The 22,362-nt window shown below is 42.2% G+C and overlaps 1 protein-coding gene across 2 annotated transcripts in view; it reads left to right on the plus strand.

Moving 5' to 3' along the window:
- The window catches only part of LOC105018039 (ephrin type-B receptor 1), a 249,021-nt gene that overhangs the window by 132,425 nt on the left and 94,234 nt on the right, over positions 1 to 22,362 (plus strand). For both annotated transcript variants that reach the window (XM_034291392.1, XM_020045462.2), the window contains exon 4: positions 16,518 to 16,673. In XM_034291392.1, coding sequence (XP_034147283.1) covers positions 16,518 to 16,673 — 156 coding nt within the window. The remainder of the gene's footprint in view (positions 1 to 16,517; positions 16,674 to 22,362) is intronic.

Genomic DNA, 22,362 nt, shown 5'->3' on the forward strand with positions numbered 1-22,362 from the left:
TTCATCTGTTCTGAGTTTGTGTGTTTAACCAATAAGGCCACTACCCCGACACTAGCATGTGCTCGGTAAACTAGTTCTGTTTACTAAGTTATTTAACACGAAAAGCCTTTGTGCATTGTTTAATCAAAGCCTTTCAAAAGCAAGAGGTTTCCTTTGATCGCACAGGGTGCCCAACGCAACTGGAATTTACATGAGATGTAGGATTTCCACTGCACTTACCCGCTCGTTTCAACACTTGCCTTTGTTGTTGTTTGTATCTTGGCATTGGCTGACTGACATGTTTGCTTGCTCTGTATGAATGGGTTTTTTACAGCTACAGGCCCACCTCATGCAGGCATGAAACGGCTTGTTATGAAGTGTTGTGTTATATGCATGTTTGCGGCATGTGACATCCAGTGAAGCGTTATAAAAGCGTGGCGCGTTCCCTTAGTGTTGATTTATGGATGAATGTATTGCATTAAGTGGTACTCTTCCTCCAGTTCCCTCAGCAAGGTCATTTGGAATTGATGATTGCATTACACGGCTACATCCGGTTTGAATGCTCTCTGTTGAAAGATAAGCAGTGAACATAAAAAGGTGGAAGAGTCGTAAAACATTCATCGCATCGTTATTCAAGAGAAGCACAGCAGGGTAACGCGAGGAAATAAGCATGAGGGGGCTTCTTTGGCTAAGCACTAACGATTAATTGATCAGCCCGTGAAGTTAATGAGCTGAAGGCTTTTTAAAAGAGACAAGTGCCGAGATAGACGAAGGAGGAAAAGAATAAGGGCCTAATGGCCTCTGGAAGAGGAAGGGAGGAGAGAGGGATGAGAGAGGAGAGGAACATTTATTTACCTTGGGAAATATACTTTCCGCATGGGGTGGAATCTAAGGGGATTATGGGTAATTGACATGGACTGCCACTGTTTGTTTTGTTAGATAATCATATCTTCAGTCATGTATTGTCGTGCAAATCAATGGCAACCAGTTATACTAGTTAGATACAGACCTGGATTGAAACGTCAAAGTCCATCAAATACTTGGCGTTTGCTGTATGCCAGTCTTTTCAGTTTTGCTGATATTCTGTTTTAAGCCTTGTTGAGTTATTTGAAATGTTTTTCCAACAGTATTTTGACCAAGGTCTGTTTAGATAAATTAATTTCAAATAACCCCCTTACCAGGCTAAATTGCTGGAATGTCTTTGGGCAAAACTGTGGAATAAATGCAGACGTTTAAAGTATATTTTTCAAATGGTAACACACAGATGATACCTGCTCTCTATTGATCTGGGCCATCTGTGACTGCAGATGGATGGGAATTTATAAAAAAAATAATTATATAAAAAAGTGCCAACATTAAATGTCTTGCCTAGTCTTTTTTCCTCATCTCTCCTCAAACTCACCTTTCCTTTCTACTCCTCCTGCGAGTATGCATCCAAAAGAAAGGGGGATGGGATTGGGGTCTTCTTTGCCTTTCTACCTTATTCCCCATGACTGGAATGTCATTGGAGGTGGCTGGAATATCAATGAATACCGCTGGTACCACGGCCCGCCCTGCTACACTGCTCCTTTACATCTGGACGTTACATTCACCGGCTCGGCACCAGGGCCTATTTTTGTTGGAAATTAACTGGGCCTGGTCGGGCATGCCAAGGGAGATAGGACCGTTCCAAGTGCCACGGTTCCTCAAGTTCCAACCTGATACGGACCCCCCCCCACAAACACACACACACACACACACACACCCTTTCCCGCCCTGCTGGTAGGCCAGATTGCCCAGTCGGCACGTCTGGTGTTGGCCGACCGTTCTGAGAGGAGACGAAAAATACAGACTGTGGTGTTGCCATGGTGACAGCCTGCCCTTAAGTCTCGGGCTGCTGTCCTCTCCATCGCTAGTAACATATCCATAAACCAAAACGATAATCTCCACTGACTGTATTTTGAAATCGTATTAGCTGTGTCGGTTACCTGGGTTCATTCGGCTGTTCCGTAATACGCACAAGCAAGCAACGCAATCAGTTAATGTTATGTTGTGAATCTGGTCATGTTCTCTTGTTGCCGGGTACCCTCTGTTGAGTACAGTCAGACATGGTATTATTGGAAGCAGTAGCGGGGTACAAGACTCTCACTTTCCAACTCTCTGTTTTTTTTTCTATCTCAATCTTTCTGAACATTTTCTCTCTCTTTGGACTGTAGTGTATTTGATATAGGGAACTGATATGGCGCGGTGGCCTGTGAAGAGGGGGGATTTTAGGCTTCTACATTAGGTTTAGAGGTATTTTGCAGAGAGCAAGTCTTTTAGGCACAGAAAGGTTTGTATGTGGCTAACGCCGACACTGTTAAAGTCGGATGTTATTTGCTATTATACACCGAATGGTTTTGCTAACATTGCGATACATAATTGTACTTGTGTACTAGTTGGCTGTACCTGCACCTAAACTTCTTTTTAAATTGAGGGCCTAATCTGTTGTATTTCCATTATTAAAATGTTTTCTTCATGGCTATCTCCTCTTCCTCAGCAATAGACAATGTTAACCAGATGTTCATAACACTGACATGTGTCATTATTGGCACGCAAGTATCGTGTATCTTTTTGTGAGGTCCCTATTAAAAGTGTAGGTGTTGTGTGTCTGGTGCCGAATAGAGAATCAGGTCATTGGCAAACGATTCCGACAGAATGATTAACGACTAGTCCAGGGGGCTTTTTCAGGGGAGGAACTCATCAACTCATCCAGCAGAGTGCTTTCGAGAGCAAACATGGAGTGCTCTTACCTTTTACACCTCCCTTAACTCCTCAGAAAACACTCCCAGTCTGAGGCCTTCAGCCATCCATTCCTCAATTCTTTAATTAATTCTGTCCGTCCAAAAAAAAGGACGATTGACAGAGGTGTGACAAATCGGTGCAGAGGTTCTGGAGATACACACCTACTCAGGGGTATCTCCCTCATCCTCCCCCAGAACTCCACCAATGTGGCCCTCAGTGGCACTCTCCTGAAAACGATAGTGCTCTGCCAATTTATGACACGCCTTGGACCTCAAAACGTATGTTTCAGAGCGAAAATCGTTTTTCCTGAATACAAGGACTTGAGGGGTTTATGTTTGGCCTCAAAGATCTCAAAGGCATGTCCTTCTTTGAACAATGGAATTATCCCCTTTTTTTCTTTGTAATTCCGAAAATGAACACCTGCTTTTGAAAAAGTGGAAGCTCATTACACGCCGTGCTGACTCGCAAATGAACAATCGGAGAAAGGGGGCTGAATACCAATGAACTCCACTCTTGATTGACTTACATTTCTACGCCTCTCTCCGTTTCAGTCCGTTTTTCTTCATTATTTTCAGAAAACATGTTAATTTAACTAACTTGACTTCAATGCCTCAGAGCAACATGGAAGCTGGCCTCCGTTATTGCATTCGGAACAGCAGGCGTAGTTCTACAAAACTGAACTAGCATCAAATGTGATTGATGGGCTGTGGGGGTCGAAGGTTAACAGCTTGTTTCTCGGGGATAAGAGTTACTCTTCACATCATCTGACCTTCTCTGAATGTCAAACTGTCTATGTTCACTGGCCAATGAGTAGAACCAAGTGATGAGAAGTGTTCCTCCGGACCATTAAAACCTCTGTGGGCTACTGACATAGTATATAAGAAGGAGTCTGGGTTGTTCCTGGTCGGATCACATGGTCTGCAAAAAAACTCCAGGGACTGACTTTGCTAAATCATCACACTTATCATCAGAACATTGGCCACAGCTTTTTCATAATTTATATCAGTCACCTCATAACACCCAGGTGTATGTATCTGGTTTAAAAAGGCAAACCATGGAAGATAACATGTCAACCCTGTAGCACCCCTTATGGAGAAGCCTGAGCACTCGCACGTTGTGTTTCACGCCAGTGCGAAACCCATTTTCACAATCATCCGATTGGCCATGTCATCCATTGCCCAAGGTGTTCACAGGATGCCATTTGTTTTTATCTCACACACATATACACATAAAACACCTCATGTTATGATACGGCCATAACCCACCGATATAATTCCTTCCACAGTCACACTATAAATCCCAAGTTTCCAATTACATTTGGAATCTTATGGGCCGTATACGTACATTTTAATGCAATAGGCTATACATTCTAAGCACATATTCCCTCTGTGACACGTTCCGATGTGGTTCCGTCTATGAGGTACAGCCGGCAGTGTGCACTTTATTATAAATAATTTGTTATCCATCCTCAACCCAGCCACTGCAACTCTCTGCCCTCCTACTTCGTCATATAGTCCACTATACAGTATCTTCTGTTTCCTTTAAGTCTTTTTCCAATGCACCCTTCAGATAAATTGTCTACTGTTACTATACGTTAGCATGATTTATAGTTTTATTTTGGCAGTTTTATGGCTGGTTATTGTTGAAAGTTGTTAAGACTAAGCTACTCCTTCATGATATACACATGGGGAAAGTGTCTCTGTCCAATTTTGTGTTTTGATAACAAAAAAAAGAGGAACCATTACATTTAGTTTCAGATATGGTTTTGTGGTGCAGACAAGGACAGGTCAAGGTGGGACTTGTGTGGGGGATTTCTTCCAGTGATGTAGACCGTGGAAGACGAGATAATTCATCATCAGACTGTGACGTCAGGGTCAGAGCTGTCTTATAATCACTGACTGTCGTACAACGGCAGGCTGTGTCAGCCTGAGCTCTCAGTCCTAACAGGAAGTGTGGAACAGATAGAGACAGTGGGACGGGGAGGGTTCAGACGTTTGTGTGCGTAAAGTTCACTCAGAATGTTTGTTCTAGCATTATTGTTTAGTTTTTTTGTCCCCCATCAAATTTGTGACATATTGTTTTTATTTCTCCTATTTTCCACTTGCAATGGCAATGTAAACATATGTCTCCCATGGTAATTCAGCCTTTTAAATAGAAATATTTATTGAATTCAGAGATAAAGAGTGACAGAGTGTGGCATTCTCAGTGAGATTTACTCTAAACTGTGTTTCACGGAGGTCGGAGACAGTCAAATTCAGATAAGACCTTAAGGTATACAAGTTCAGTCAGGGACATCTAAACCATTGGAGATGAACGAGAGAGAGATACAGAGACAGAGATAGAGAGAGAGAGAGAGAGAGAGACATAGATAGAGACAGAGAGAGAGAGAGAGAGAAAGAGAGAGATGCAAGGAAGAGAAAATTGAGACGTGAAACACATCAACAGAAGAGAAAAAAGAAATTGACATATCTGTTTCAAAAGACCCCAACGGAGGACACATGAAATGGGATAATATTGTGTTTTCAGTTTGCCGCTGGGTCACCAGAACACTAGGGAGAATAATCACTTGTTGATCTAATTCTAGCTGTATTTGCTCCTGAAAAGCCCCACTGTTGAGAAATTATGCGCTTTTTTCTGTTCCTTCTCACTTCTTTATTAATCTGGCACAGACCACACTGCTGATTGTCCTCTTGAGAAGGCAGAACACCCTGCGTCTTCAAAACCAGATTTTAATGAATCAGTGTGGAGCGCAGGCTATGTGCCAAAGCTATGAGGCCAAACCAGTCAACCTCGGCTAGAAGGTTTGGAATGAGGCCTATGAGAGTTTTGCATCGTCACTTTCTGCATCTTCTGGTCTCCAACATGTTTGGCTCCTTAATGATGATGAGCAAAAAATGCAGTGTAAAATAAACAACAGGTAATGAGATACATTGTAATTTTCCGGACAGTGGAATATATTGTGCTTCATTAATCATTACAGAAGATTCACCAAAATTACAGAATTATTAAATGATCTGTGTATTTCCCAATCAAGTGTCAAAATGATTGGCACCATTGTTTTTAGCACATGTAGCCTCTCTTTGCAAGAAGAATAGCACAAAGCTTTTTGCTATTTTCAGATCAGATTGGAATTGATTATTTCTTCTTTCTGAGCAACTGCATTATATCAAATTAAAGATAAACATGTGTTATATAATAATAATGATCGTAATGATTCGTTTCTGTTATTATTAATGATAATAATTATTATTATTTCTGTTAGTACAATTTAAACATTGTTTTTCACATTGTTTTTGCAACGATGGTCAAATAAGACAAAATATACTAGACTTTTAGTTGATGCAATAATACTGATCAAATTAATAGGGTTAATAAAATGAAGATCAGCTACAACAAATGTTCCAACCAATGGTTTAAGTCCCTCCCACTGACATTCCCTCTCCCCCGTTCTCTCCCTCCTCTCTCAATCTCTCCCTCTTTACCTCACCCTCTCTGTCTTGTGCAGCAGAGCAGTTAGGGGTTAATTAATTGTTTTAATGTGCTAGCTTCATGCACATAATAAGCACTGTCCATTAGAGGATGACTCAGTTCACATTGTGTGTTTGTTGTGTGTGTTTGTGTGCGCTCGTCTCTGTGGGCAAGCGTGTCTGCATATGTGTGTGCACATCTCTGTGTGCGTGTGTGTGTGTGTTTGTCAGGATCAGCACAACTTGTGTGTTCTTAGTGTTTACTCGTTTGAATCTGTACGTCCACGCGCGTTTACCTTTGAGCCCACAGAGCTTGGTGTGTGTGAGTGCCCGCTCACTCGCGCATTTGTGTCAGTGTGCACTGTGCTGACCCAATCGCCTTGGCGGATAGACCGGCAGGAGAATTAAATTAATCAACGTCCTGTTCTACAGACGTTGGACAATTGGCGTAAAATAAGGAAAGAGAATCGGATTTAACGGGGTCAGTGCTGTGCTTGTGTGTGCCTATGTTTGTCTGTGTGTCTTTGCATGTTTGAAAGCATGTACATGTACGCTTGTGGCGCCCGTGCAGCTTTGCTAACTTGAAGAGCTGACTCAGCACATCCCCTTTCTCCACTTCTCCACTTAGTGGATATCGGCTTCTCCCTGTAAATACATGCCTGGAGGGAGGCCTACAGCCTGCTTGCGTACGAAAACACGTTATTCACACCTCAATAAACACACACTGTGGGACATTTCGAAGCCCGTTTGTTGACGGTCTGTAAAATAAGCGTGTCAATGTGTGTTTGTGTCGATGCTTTTGTGTGTTATCCATTTATGTCCCGACACACTGGACAGCATCTTTTTCCAGGCATCATCCTGAGAGTCGGTTTAGGACTGTGTTAACCATCCGGAAGTCTTGTTTTTTTTTTAATGGGTTATTGGGTGTTAAGGGGGGGAGTTGGTCAGCTGGGACGTGTGATTCCCATATGGGCTGTCGGGTTGTTATGACATTCCACTGAACCGTTCCCAGTATATTCACCAGATTGGACTACCCGGCATGGAGGCCTTGGCCGCATCTTCCTTCCTTACACACACTGCTTTACACCCTACTACAGACTTGAGGTTACCTTGTTTTTTCAGAATTAAGACACAAGTCCAATTTATTTACATAACTTTATTTTCACCGGTTTTCTCCATTGCTGACCAATATGTTTGGAACCCCGATTTGCAATATCATCACTACCAAATATCAGTACATATACAAATCTGGAAGTTTATGGTGGCCCGGAATTCAAAACACAGCCACTAATACAGGTACACAACCCCAATACAAATAATCCCTGCCAATACAGCAAAAGTACTGTAATAAGACGATACCCAATTTAAAATCTCCACCCAATTATGCTAAACATACACCCATCAGCCATAACATTATGACCACTGACAGGTGAAGTGAATAACACTGATAATCTCGTTATCATGGCACCTGTCAGTGGGTGGAATATATTAGGCAGCAAGTGAACATTCTGTCCTCATCGTTGATGTGATAGAAGCAGGACAAATGGGCAAGCGTAAGGATCTGAGCGACTTTGACAAGGGCCAAATTGTGATGGCTAGACGACTGGGTCAGAGCATCTCCAAAACTGCAACCTATCTGGGGTGTTCCTGGTCTGCAGTGGTCAGAACCTTTCAAAAGTGGTCCAAAGAAGGAAAAGCGGTGAACCGGTGACAGGGTCATGGGCGGCCAGGGCTCACTGATGCACATGGGGAGTGAAGGCATGTGATGAGCTACTATGGCTCAAATTGCTGAAGAAGTTAATGCTGGTACTGATAGAAAGGTGTCAGAACAAAGTGCATCGCAGTTTGTTGCATATGGGGCTGCATAGCCACAGACCAGTCAGGGTGCCCATGCTGACCCCTGTCCACTGCCAAGAGCGCCTACAATGAGCATGTGAGCATCAGAACTGGACCATGGCGCAGTGGAAGAGGGTGGCCTGGTATGATGATTCACGTTTCCTTATACATTTCTTTTACATCACGTGGATGGCTGGGTGCGTGTGCGTCACTTACCTGGAGAACACATGGCACCAGGATGCACTATGGGAAGGAGGCAAGTCAGAGGAGGCAGTGTGATGCTTTGTGCAATGTTCTGCTGGGAAACCGTGGGTCCTGCCATTCATGTGGATGTTTCTTTGACACTTACCACCAACCTGAGCATTGTTGCAGACCATGTGCACCCTTTCATGGCAACGGTATTCCCTGATGGCATTGGCCTCTTTCAGCAGGATAATGCGCCCTGCCACAAAGCAAAAATTATTCAGGAATGATTTGAGCAACACAACAAGTTCAAGTGTTGACTTGGCCTCCAAATTCCCCAGATCTCAATCCCATCGAGCATCTGTGGGATGTGTTGGACAAACAAGTCTGATCCATGGTGGCCCCACCTCGCAACTTACAGGATTTAAAGGATCTGCTGCTAACGTCTTGGTGCCAGATACCAGAGCACACCTTCAGAGGTCTAGTAGAGTCCATGCCTCGATGGGTCAGGGCTGTTTTGGTGGCAAAAGGGGGACTTACACAATATTAGCCAGGTGGTCATAATGTTATGGTTGATTGGTGTAGATATCCACACTGTAATACCATGAATCTCATATATTTAAAATAGTCTGTCGTATTACGTGGCACTTTTTTTATTTTTTATTGTTTTCTAAAGAAAGGAACTAGCCATGGAGTGATTGGAGTAATTGTTTTTGTTATAGGTTCTGTATAGCTATTAGCTTTGTACAAGAGTACACTTCAATTCCGTTACTAAACGTTCTGTTGTCCATGTTATTTCAGCAAAAATGTAATGGCTGCAGTAAAAGCTGCCTTCCTGCTGTTTAAATAGTGTAATGGTTAAAGACACATTCTGCCACAAAGGACACCGTGGATCAAAACCAGCCAGGGACAACCACATATATCCTTTCATATTGCAGGCCGGCAGAACTAGGCTTGCCTGGTTCCTTTTCTGGTTCTAATATTTTCTTTTCATAGTAAAATCTAAAAGGTATACATGTTCTGAAATAAACATTTTAAATGTTGCACAGTCCAAATTGTACTGTTTTGTGATATTGACCCAGGTACAAGATGATCATCGCTGATTGTTTTGCAGGGTGAACAGGAAATGGAAAATTATTTTATTGCTGCTATGAGAAGGAAGAAAATATTTTGTAAACAATTCAACGAGTCATGTAGGCCAATTGAACCCATTCATATTCACTATCATCAGGGGCATACATATGAGATCCTCACCAACAAACACGCATACCTCTTGGCGGTGTCGGCTTTAGATTGAGACGTTGTCTTTGCATTTACGACACCGAAAGTGGCGCCCGTAGAAATAGTTCATAGGGGTGGCCAGATGGGGCCACTGAAAATCTTGGGGTGGCACACAAAAACCAAAAGCCATAACTGAATTTCAGGAATTCTATTACATGAATAAATAGTCTAGTTGAAAACGATGTCAGTATGAGAGTTAAAGAATCACATACATTACTGATATGGTTGCTTATTTTAGTGGTAATGTTACTAATTATCTGATGTGCATTAACTAATATGGGACAGTTAATATTTTCATTTCCACAGCAATCCTGTTTTAATGTGTTATGTATCTGTATATATAATTGATTCATAATCATAATCAATAATGTCTATTTTTCCTAACAGTTAATGTGAAAGAAAATAACAAATGGATAGCCAGGCTGGCCTCACCTTGTCTCATCTTCTGTCCGGTGATCTGCATAGCCTGGCTATGCATTTGTTTTAATAATAGTTAATGTGAAAGAATATAACAAATGCATAGCCAGGCAATGCAGGTCACCGGACAAAAGATGAGGCCAGCCTGGCTGTGCATTTGTTATTCTCTTTCACATTAACTGTATTGAAAAATATGCAATATAGTTTGCAATTAAAATAAAACTTCCAATTTAAAAGCTACCCCCTCCTCCTTCCATGACTTTTCCTTAACAGGCGTATATTACATTGTTCCGTTGTCAGAATTCTATACTCACAAACTGGAAATTAGATAGAGAGCATTTACTTCTTTATTTATAATGTTTTCCAACTTTATCTGCCAAAAGCACACACTACTTGGCATTGGTACCCAAGCAGCCACTAATGCTACCCAGGTTCTAATCACTGAATGAATGAAATCAATGGAAGAATGAGTGATACTCCCAGATAAAAGATCAGAGCCTTGGTTGAATTTGAGTGAACTTACAAATTAAATAAAAAGATTTCCTTGACCATTGAAAAAATGATTTAGGCTATCCTTGAAACATAATACAAACAATATAGGCTTCTCGACAATTCAACAAGTGTACCACTGTTTTTCATTAGGAGAAAAATAAAATATCAAACATCCTATCATCTGTCTTTGAATTTTCACAGCTTTTTTTACTGAAGAATCTGCTTCTTATGTAGGCCTAATTCATCAAATGTGTTATGCTAGATAATTATTGACGACATAATATTTTTTACCCATCAAATCATCATTGATACATATCACAAACATATTCCTTGACAATTCAGCAAATGTTTTTTATTAGGAAAGACAAAATATCAAACATCGTCTTTCATCTGTCTAGGAAATGTTGCTGATTGTATTACCGAAGATTCAGCTTCATATGAAATTCATCATATGTATTACGCTAAACAATTATTCATGGGAATTAAATACAAACGATATTCTTTACCAATCAACAAATTAATTGTTATCAAAACATAATAAAAATGCCTAATGTTTTATATTAGGATAAATATATATAAAATAAATTTCAAACATCCTATCATCTTTCTATGAATTTTCTCTGCATATTCTACAAAAGATTCAGATCCTTATGTAGGCCAAATATATCAAACCTCTGAAGCTGTGTGCTGACTGTGGGCCAGAAGGATAATGATTGACCACACGAGACTGATTTGTGTTAATGCATGGGTTATAACTTCTTTTCCTGTCCAGAAAGAAAGCGCTTCTCCATGTCCAACTTCAATTTTTTCATTGGGTAACTAGCCAAGCTAGTGTTAGTTTAGCAGCACTGGGAGGTACTAATAGTTAGCTATGCAAATATGAAGCTAAACAATTTGTATAATAATGTGAAAAAATAAATGTACCTGTCCAGAAGAAAAGCAGCTAAATCAGAGTCTAACTCAATCCCTTTTAATGCAATTAGTTCTTCCACCTTGGAAATGATGCTGAACCAATGTTTATTCATGTTTTTTCCCTTGGATAATCCAGCTTGAATAGTGATATACTCCAGAATCTTTCTTCACTTGGCAGTTTGCAATGTGTATGCTGTTGTAGGCAACGGGGGAATTGGTATTTTGTTGTCATTTGTAGCTGTAGCTTCTGTCTGGAAAATGTTTTCATATCTCCTTGTCACGGACTTTTGCTACCTCCAGGCTGTATGCATGTTCACAAACAGAGCCAATCCCCGCCTCGCTGAAGGTGATTGGGTAAAAATTGGAAGAAACAGGATTGGCTGCATTGTCTACCTGCATCACATTTTTCAATGAAAAAAATCTTACCTACTGTACTTTTAAATGAGTAGTACCTAATGTACAATATCAGATAGAAGCATATGCGTACTCAGAAGCATATCATGTATATGTGACTCACGGGGATACAGAGAAAACACTTGAAATTTCACGTGATATTGCCCCTTTATTTTTTGAAAAAATATACATGTGAAAAAATACACGTGGGGAAAAAAATACATGTGAAATTTGCACATGCTTTTTGTACATTTCATGTGTGTATGCTTCCACATGTGTATTTTTCACATGTGAACTGCCAAAAAGCACATGTCAATTTCATGTGAAATGTCATGTGTTTTCTCTCTAAAGGCAGTGATTGTATCAGGGTGGCCCTGCCCACCCCTTTGCTGCGCCAGTGAACATTGAGAGAAGGTCGGCTGTACGTGTGGTAGATTGATTGGAATTACTTAACTGTGGCAAGTACCCCTGACTGCAGTGTGCAGTTCGGGGCCGGGTTCAATGTGGGCAGAGTCAAACGCATTTAACCCAAATACATAGCAAGTCTGTTGTTTACTGCACATGTATATCAGTAGCTTGTCTCAAATATAGCATGAAGCAAAACATTTTATACATGTGCTGGTACAAAACTGTCACAATTAGACTATTACATAATTGCTTGATCGTGATTATTTGAGCCATATTGCAATTATTTTTATTACGTAGATCTTATTGCCCAATATTTTGATTCCAAAATGTTCCAATCAGTTTCCAATCTAAATAATGGAGTTTTACAACAATGTTAGAAATGTTAGAAATATCTCAACAAATATCAAATGCATATGCAGAAATATCTGTTGTCCCAATGCTTATTCAGTCCTATGTTTGAAAATAAAATTAATTGTCCTTATGAAGGAATCATCCTAATTGTACACAATTAACTGAATGAATCAACTGAGTGTTTTGCTACGTTTTGCTAAGTTAAGAAGGCCTACATGATTGTTTTAGAATGAGCTATATAAAATTACTAGCCTACAATAATATGTGCAGGTGGTCATAATGTGATGCACAGGAAAATGTAATTGACATTGCTTTGCGGTTACATTTTGTGAAGAGCAATCATTAACAACATTTAGTAGTAGTTCCAAAGCCGATCACAACTGCACCACTCTGGGCGCATTTTGGTGTTAAAACAAATTAATCAATTATTTGGTGAAGCCGAGTTGTCGGATTGTCTCCAGAGAGGTGGTGGTCTGAAGGACACCACAAATCTAAAAAATCATCTCTGGATCCACTATGTGTATAATTGCAATTTATTAGGCTTACACTATAATAGTGTCATAAAAGTAAAGCTGCACTAGGTAGGATTTTTTCAGTAAAAAAAATCTAAGAGTTTTTTAGCAACACAGACAGTGGAATGTCAATGTATAGTTTTTGGAGCTACTTTCCAAAAAAATCTGTCTAGCATAAGTATACCATAGGGAGCAAAGTTCGCTTACTGTAAGAAATAATGGCAGCTAGAGACCAGGACAGCAAACTGCCAATTCCTCCCTTGTGTACTACAGCATGCACTACGAAAACTGCAAAGAAGCAAAAGCTGACTAGTTCTCTATAGCTAGCCACCAGGAACCCTAAGCTAACGTTAGCAAGGCTAAGAATAATGTTGAACTTTTTGAAAAGGTAATTCTATTTTTCATATTATTATTCAAAACTTCATTCAATTGGGCCAGTGAATAACTGCAAAATCCTGCCTGTTGTAGCTTTAACAATGCAGACAATTAAATTGTTTATCCCAATCATTTTTGGGACAATTAATCGTTGACTAAAATGTCATAATCATGACAGCCCTAGTACCGCTTTATATAATATTTCTTATGATCTTCATAAATGAAATACATTTGTAAGTGTGTCTTGCACAAATGTGTGTGTTTGTATTCAGTGACTGTCAAACCTCAGATGGACCAAAAAAATGGTGGGCAGGGTCAAACATATAACTCTGCCCACATTGAGCCTGGACCTGAACTGCACACTACAAAATAAAACTTTGGCTCCGCCCACATCAAGCCACTGCAGTCAGGGGCTTCTTCACTGTGGCAGCAGCTTACTGGGTCAGGTATTAATAGTGAACATGTCAAATTAGATTAGATCATATCCAGAGAAGATCCAAAATGTTAACAGACTACGGTCTATATGTCCAGTTATGTACAGAATTTCAGCGAACAAAAGTAAATCAGCCACTGAATGTCCCTGCATTTTTTTGTAAATACGTAAATATCATGGGAATCGTTTGGCAACACGATCAACTCTCTCACCCTGTGCACATCATCAACGCATGAACATCACCAGCCAGAGCAACAGTAGATAAGCTTGATAAATGATACATTTGCCTCTTTGAAACCCTACCTAAACAACTAGCTATTAGACTGTCATTTCCCATTCCCCCTGAATAACAGACTGTGCATCCAATCAGCACTGAGAGTCTTTTCTGTTAAATTAATGTTGTCGTTTCATATTGCGGGGAGTGCGTTCATATCTGGGGAGTAGGTATTGTATTGAATTGGGAGTGTTATCGTTTTTGTGGTTCTGTTTTGGGGGGAGTATTTATATTGTGGGTGTGTTCTTGTATTAGTGGTTTTGTTTTGCACTCCTGGGCCATGTAGTGATACATAGGCCTATCGATTCAGCACCTAAGTATTGCGACATTCCTTGCAAAGGTTCCTGGTTGTGCCCGGTCCTGGTTGTGAGTTATTTTCTGGTAGTTTGTGGTTGATGGGTTTTTCTTTTAGTGTTGGCGGTAGTGTGTCACTGTGTTTTGTGTGACCAGACATCAGGTCACTGTATTAGCCTCCCGGGTGTGCCTGTGAGGAACTCTGTTGGAGCTGAGCTCTATCTCTCTGTCAGGGGTAGAAGCACTGTTGACCTTGTTGTGGCATCTCTCATTCTTTCTATTTTTCTCTCTCTTTCTCTATACCTGTCTTTCTCTTTTCCTTTCTCTGTCTCATTGTCTGTCTCGTGTCTTTACACTTTTATATTGTGCTTTCTTTTGTTTCTACCTCCTTTCTCAGTCACGTTATATCTCCTTTTTGGATCTAACAAACCATCGTAGATAGTAGTGCAACAGGAGGGAGCAGTCGTAAAGGAGGTGGAACCTACCTATTTAACGGCGCCATAAACCAGACGCTCGCCTCAAACCCCAGCTTCTCTGTTCTCATATTAATGAAGCATAAAATGTTTAATTAAATCTTAAAAGGCTGTTGATATATAGGGCTAAAAACCAACCCTCCGCGCTGTGCCTCCACTTCGGCATTCTTTCCGGATTATTCATTCAGTTCATTCTGAGAGGGTGTGGAATGATGCTTCCCCGCTCGTTAATGTAATGAGTCAATCCATTTATCCTCCTGCAGTGATTTTCACGTTCCAATGATGTATTTTTTCTCATTCTCTTGCTATTTGAGCTGATTCTAGTTTTAGCCTCTGGAGCCAATAGTTTTGCATGGTTAGGTCACATGTACAGGAAAAAAAAACATTTAAAAATAAGTTGCCTTAATGGAGTGTTATTATAAATCGTAGCCTCAGAGACTCTTTGAGTGGTGCTTTTGTATGTTGGTTCAAGGATCGATCCCATGTCCTACCTCACATGGTTTAATCCTTTAATAAAATAGGATGTTTTCAATGCTTTGATAGTGCTGACTTCTCTAAGACTAAGCGGTTTTCTGAGTAAACTCCTTTTTAAACGTTGATCGGATTGCCAAAGTCACAAAAGGCCTACACTACATTTGCCTCCCCCAGCCAAGCAATTACGCTGTTTTACTCCCAGACATAACTGCAGGTGGATGAAGTGTCCTGTTGAATTTATAGATCTAGTTATTCTGGGTCGAAGACACTTTTGCTCTTTCCTCTCTTAAACCCGATGAGGATGCTCACTAAAATATTAAGCATTCATCACAGTTATTATAGCCCATAAATCCCTCTCTTTTTCAGAACAGAGACTCCCTTTGGTTTTCTCAGGCTTTTATTCCAGTAAGGATTTGCTGAAACAGATGTGGTTATTGCCCAAGCTCAGGGGCACAGTCATATCAGATACGATCCATTTCTTCTCCCTCTCCCCCGATCTCCTCCTGTTTCTGTTTGACAACACGGCTGCTGACGTAGAGGGAGTGGGCACCGCGGAGATCAATGTGTCTGGATGGAGTCACTTCCAATCAACCGACACACAGGGCTGGAGGCAGGGAGAGAGGGCATAGCCAGAGTGAAAGAGAGACTGACTGAGTTAGAGACTGAGTTGGAGAGAAAGGGAAAGACAGAGAGATAGAAGAGGGAGAGATAGAGGAAAGGACAGAATGAGAAAGAAAAAGAGAGAGAGAGAGAAATGGACTGACTGAATGTGAATAAGAGAGAGAAGGGGAACGACAGAATGAAAGCGAGAGACAGAGGTAGGAAGTGTCAGACATCCGTGAAGCGTCAGGATTAGTCAGGGAGTCCTTTTAATCCTCAGCCTCACTGCTACATGATATGGATCTGTACTGCTATTGGATCACTGATCTTTTATTTTGTACACACCCCTCATCGCCCCCCCACACACACACACCCTTTTGCCCACCCATTTATATGGAAGCCAGCGGACCAGGCTAGGTCGACCATTGTAAACAGACTGCTTCCATTTTGCTTTTGGAAAGATCACACTGGATGTTTGTCCTGCCTCCCGATGCATCGCCCACTGGTCAAGTCGGCACGCGAGGCTTGCATCGACCCGGTAACTGAACACTTTGCACTATACCTATGTCTAATGTTGTTTGTCCTTCTCTCTTCCCGTAGCCTGCCCCCCGGGGACATTCAAGTCCACCCAGGGCCCGGGTCTGTGTCTCCAGTGCCCCTCCAACAGCCGGTCTGCATCCGAGGCCGCCACCATCTGCGTCTGCCGCAACGGATACTATCGCGGTGATGTGGACCAGCCGGATATGCCCTGTACCAGTGAGTCTGTCTGTCAGCGTTACAACTCTAGATGGTTTTTGCCAGTAACACAGTTGCTATATCTTAACTACTAAATGTACAGCTAAAAACATCTGTTTTTGCTAATTAACCTGAATTACTTTATTTTAACATATGATGCTTCAATTTATTTTGCAATGTATCAGGGATAACCAGACATTGCTGTTCTTCTTTTTTCTCTGATGGGTGAAATGAGTGCCAGGCATCCCTTTAGGGTCCTGGTGTACCCTGAGTTCTCCGTGGTAGTCCAGATTCTTGTAGTGCTCTGTCAAAACATGCACATCTATCCGACTTGACGATGGATGTTACCTACCGAACACCACAGCTCTTAACATTTGCGTCTTTTAGTGCTATGTAAGAGGTACAATATACATTTTTTTAGGGGATGTTTTCCTTTTAGGGGATTAATATGACCATAATATTTAGTCAATGGTGTTGAGAGTTACACACATTCCCTCTGTGGGCCTAGTCCCCTGGTTTGGAAACCATTGCTACAGTTCATTAGCCCCCTCTCTTGTGCTGCATCAAAGGCTCTCATTAAACAGACGGGCCGAAGATACGGACACACAAAGGAGTCAGGAGGCCTGCTTACTTCTTGTAATGCATGTGGTACATAAAAAACACTATGCTAAGCTCATCAGAAGTCCCAACTGACACTGAATTTACAGCAGATTGCAGAAGCAACCCCCCCCCCCCCAAAACGGGTTTGTTTACTCCGGGCTTCCAATGCCCCTGGAAAAAGCTTTTAGCGCTATTCTTGCGAGCGCACGTACACACACCCACACACGCGTGCACACACGCATACTGGCCACGCCTCAGGAGAGGATCTTGGTAATGTTATTTTTCTGCCTACTCCTTAACTGAAGCATTGGAAGAAAAAAATCATTATTTCTGTTGATATGTGTATTTTATCTTGATTTATTCATGAAGGTCTGAGTTAATTGGCGTAGAGACTGGGTGTAGGGTGTTTGTGTACCTCTGGTCTCCCTGCTAGCAGCAATGTCTGCCTGTTACAATGTGTATTTACTGCGGCCACTCTGCTCTGCCACGATCGACTTCGCCTTGAGACCTTGAATGCTCCCTGTAGTGCAACATGCCTCCGCACTTTTTAAGTCTTGAAAGCTCCACCAAGTGAAGCAGCCCTTCTACACATTGATGCTTTGAATGCTCCCTCGAGAATAGAACCTCTTTGCACCTTCAGGTTGTTTTGAACTCTCCCTCTGTGCCAGCACCCTGGTTTTTGCCTTGAGGCTCTGAACCTACCCCAAGTTCATCACAGCTCTATGTTTTTTTTTTCAGTGCTCTGTCAAAAATAGAACCTCTCTTCAACTTGACTGTAGCATTCAGGTTTGTGTCTTTTAACACCACCTAATAGTAGTAATATCCACCCTAAGGCAATGAAGTGAACCCTTTCCACAGTGATATCTCACAGCACTGTAGGTCGGCTAGAGCCTTTTGGGACCCTAAATGAGATTTGCTTAGATCGCCATATATTTTGTCATGGGGCTGTGAAAACATTGTAATTTTGTAATACATTTAATTCTGTTGTAATATTTTTACCATGGGGCAAAGAGATATTTCTATCTTTTTAGAGAATACTTTTTTCTTTACTTCCATTTAACATATTTTACACTGGGGCTCAGTGAACTTTTTGAAATGTTGTACCAGAATGAGAATGACTAATAAAATCAATGGGAGTCCACTTAAGGTCAATGCCTGGCTGGCTGTTTAGTATTCAGCCATGATAGACTGAGATAGCTGGCTAGACTTAGTATCAATTAAAACATTGATACGTCAGAAGTTTGTTGAGTTCATAATTTTTTTTTTAGGGGATATGGAGGTCCCCTAGTGGCTGAGGACCCAAAGCGACCACTTTCGTCTCTTACTTCTGGAGCCATCCCTGTTCCCCTGAACTTTCTTTATGAATGCTGACTTTGCTCAACTTTTGCTGTTACCAAGCCTGGTATCCTCCTCTGCTCAACGCCTTCCCAAACACCCCCGCAAGCTGCTCTGCACTTTTCTCTTCATCCTGGCAGTGGTAGCAGCCAGGGGTATCGTTGGAAGTACAAGCAGCGAAGTGGTATCAGTAACATCAGCGGCGGCAGTGGCCCTCCGCCGTTTTCAGATCTCTCTTCCTGATTAGCGGGGTGATGGATTGCCAGCGCCTGACTCTTACAGCGGGGCTCCTCGACGTTCCCCCCTAACCAACCCCCCAGTTCCATCTCCCAGGTTCCTCTTACTACATAGGGGGTGCAGCCAGTCCCTCGATCTCCCAGCATGGTGCCCACTCCCCTCGGCACCGCCACTCGCCGCCTGGGGCTTTTGGAGCGCGCAGCACTCCCCTGTCCCTATCTAGCCCCAGTGTTCACCGCAGTTCCCTTATAACAGGATAGGCAAGAGTTGCCTGCCTGCCTGCTGGGCCTCTCTCTGCGTGGGGGAGAGAGGAAGACTGACAGGCCAGTCCGTTAATTGGTGGGAGTCTGCAGGAGTGGGCCCGAGGAACTGTTGCTGATTAGTCCGTCGGGGAGAGATGAGCTGGACGGGAGTAGGGGGGGGACTTGTTCTTCGGCTCCACTTTTTTCGAAGCGTTGGGAAACTGAGAAATGAAGTAGCATGATGGAGCATATGGAGAGATGTACAGGATAACGGCTTGTTCCACTGGGGAATGAGAAATGCTGGGGCCCAATGGCATACTAACAACCAGTCCAAGAGAAGAGAAGGTGGAAATGCACAGTATGCTTTCTGCTACGCTGTGCTGATGTATGGACAGAGTTATTCTGTTGTTTGGTTGAGCCATTGTGAATGAAGGGGAAATGTGGTTCGGGACCCACATAATGCAATTCAATGTGTTTTGATGCACGAGCCAGAGGTCGAATCGCTCGGCAACATGGAATGCATGGAAACCAGCATGAAACAGAGAGTCAAAGGAAACTACAGAAATTATTTCCAGTACATTCCTGGCCTTCACCACGCTGGCTCATTGTCTCATGGCTCTAGGCCTCATCTCAAAGCTGCTGTATGCTTCCTTGATCTCTGTTGAACACTGTCTGGACCTCAGGCCACAAATCCTCCAAACGTTTTGCACTCGGAGGAAGTGGGAGATGTTCCCTCAGCCCGTGCCGCATTCTTTCTCTTGTCGGTTTCCACTCACACTTTAATTCTCTTCCTCGCATGCTTTCTTTTCCTACATATCGTCTTCTTCTATTACTTGCATTTCCACACATATTCCTCCGCCTCTCGCCCTTATCTCTTTCAGCACTTACTCCTTTTTCATTCATTCTCTCCTTTACCTACAATTGTCATTCTGGCCACTATCCGCCATTCTACTTTTTTTAATCGCCATCCTTCCTCATCCTCTTTGGCCGTGTCTCCTTCTGTGGTGGTTGTTTTTGTGAGGCGCTGTTTCGGCCTGTAATGCACCAGTCAACAAAGCTAAGCCAGTGTAATTGCCTGGCCTGGGATAATCCCTCTGCCCCACTGCTGCTTGGCTGCAGAGAAATAGATGGTGCCGTGCCTCAGACCACAACACACACATGAACTGCAGTACACACACACACACACACATACGGATTGAGCGGTATGAACGGATAGACAATCATGCTCACTTCCTCTACTGTGTCTGCCGGCCCACATGGGGTGCAAACCGGCAGTCAGACACGAAGCATTGTACCGTTGCCCCGAAGGAGCCGCGCCCCTTTGGGGAAACAACGGATTCAAGGTCCCCGAGAGAGTGACGTGTTTGACGGTCCCAGAGAGAGTGACGTGTTTGACTTAATCTCCAGTTCTCATATTGTTCGGTTCTAATATGTTAGCTGTGAATCAAGCAGGATGATGAATCAAACAGGATCACCTCTCTCTGTGGGTGATAAGAGTCTTCGTGTAACTGACATGCGCTATGCAGTGTCGTCGTATCTACCTTGAGCAGAGCGTTTGTGGTAAGGTATTGGTATATGCCGGCTCCCTCCAATGCCAATATTTCCATCATGACCTAATTCACAGATGAGTGTGTGTGGCTTTTGTGATGGACGCCGGCAAAATGTACCGAAATCTACATGTAGAATTTGGATTACCGTGTGCAGGAGCGCTTCGGTTCCCCCTCTGAAACAACGCGGCCAGCCATGTCCCACTTTTCATTCATCCCTCACCGAATTACCTAGTTGTGTTGTTTTTTTGTTTTTACGCTCCAGATCTCCACCGAGGGAGTTGTAGTGAGTCCCAGAGGAGCTGTTTCACATCGTAAAAACAAACGGCATGAAGAAGGCACAGGAGGAGTGATCTGGGATTTGCTTGGACGGCCCGGCTGGGTAGATAAAGTTACGGGCTGTTATGTTTTCGACGGTCTGAAGTGCTCCTGGTATCAGCAGGCAGCCCGGGGAGGATAAATAGGAGAATGTGTCCTTCTGGGCCACCGCCAACATCAGTTTACAGTCGTGCAATGTCGGTGGGCTGTGCTTTCTAGAGCCACCTGTTCCAAAGGACACTCAATGACATCAGTAAGGAACAGAGGCTTTTATAGGTCAATCAATCAATCAATAAAATGTATTTATAAAGCCCTTTTTACTACAGCAGTTGTCACAAAGTGCTGTACGTATTCACGTAACACACCTTCTAACTGTTTTAACTTGATTTTTTGAGTTAGAGAAAACACTTGACGGCAGTGTGTCTTTCTTAATAGGGGCGGGAAAAGTGTCCGCAACAATCGAGACTGACTGGCATGGTTAACTAAATGCTAGGCAAGGTGCCTTTTAAGTAACGCTCTGGACAAATTAAATCCCATGGCAAATTAAAAACAGCCAAGGGAGGACTTAATATCCTGCAAATCGCCGGTTAAGTGCCAGTCGTATCGGATTTCTCCAACCATGAATGCATTTGGGAATCTGCCTAGCAACAGGGAGATTATTCAGGACTAATGCCTTGCAAAAAAATTCTGTGTGCACATTTAAACATAAAATAAAGAATGTGCAATCAAATGTTATTTGGTTCTGTTCCTTGAGCAGCCCCACAAATGTGTTACATACACAGGTTTCTCAGTTAATATTTATTCAATATCATGAATTGGTGACAGATTTTAATATATTAAGTATGTGTTATAATCAAGTGTGTTTGACGTGTAGTGTAGACACACACCCATGCTTTAGATTTAAACAATTAATCCCATTGTCTTTCAAAGAACACTTGTCACCCAAAAAGGGTTTGTCAGATAGAAATGGTTCACAAGAAAACCCTGTCCCTCTGCAAAGAGCCCTTTTGGAACAATTTCTTCTTAACCTTAACACATTTAACATTAAAGAAATTTTGCAGCAAACTTGGGCTTACTTCTGTTCCCGGAGAAAGTGTTCCGATTCTCTGCTGGACACATAGACCTTTTGGTTTCTAATGTGTGTGAGTAGATGTAGTCCTTCTACAGTATAATGCATGAACTCTTGATGGATGTGAAGTCCATCGGGGTTAGCCCAACTCTCTGTGTTTGCCCTATTTCTGCCAAAACAAGCAGTCTCCTCTCTACAATAATACCTCCCTTTCTTATCTTGCTATGTTTGTCTCTCTCTGTCCCACTGTAGGTCCCCCTATCTCTCCCTCTCTCCATCTCCCTCTCTGTACACACATATACAAGTATAATTACCAGGCAACTTGAGATAAGATGTAATCCCAATACTTAGGTGCAGATATT

Source organism: Esox lucius, chromosome 3 (genome assembly GCF_011004845.1).
Source record: "Esox lucius isolate fEsoLuc1 chromosome 3, fEsoLuc1.pri, whole genome shotgun sequence".
Lineage (NCBI taxonomy): Eukaryota > Metazoa > Chordata > Actinopteri > Esociformes > Esocidae > Esox > Esox lucius.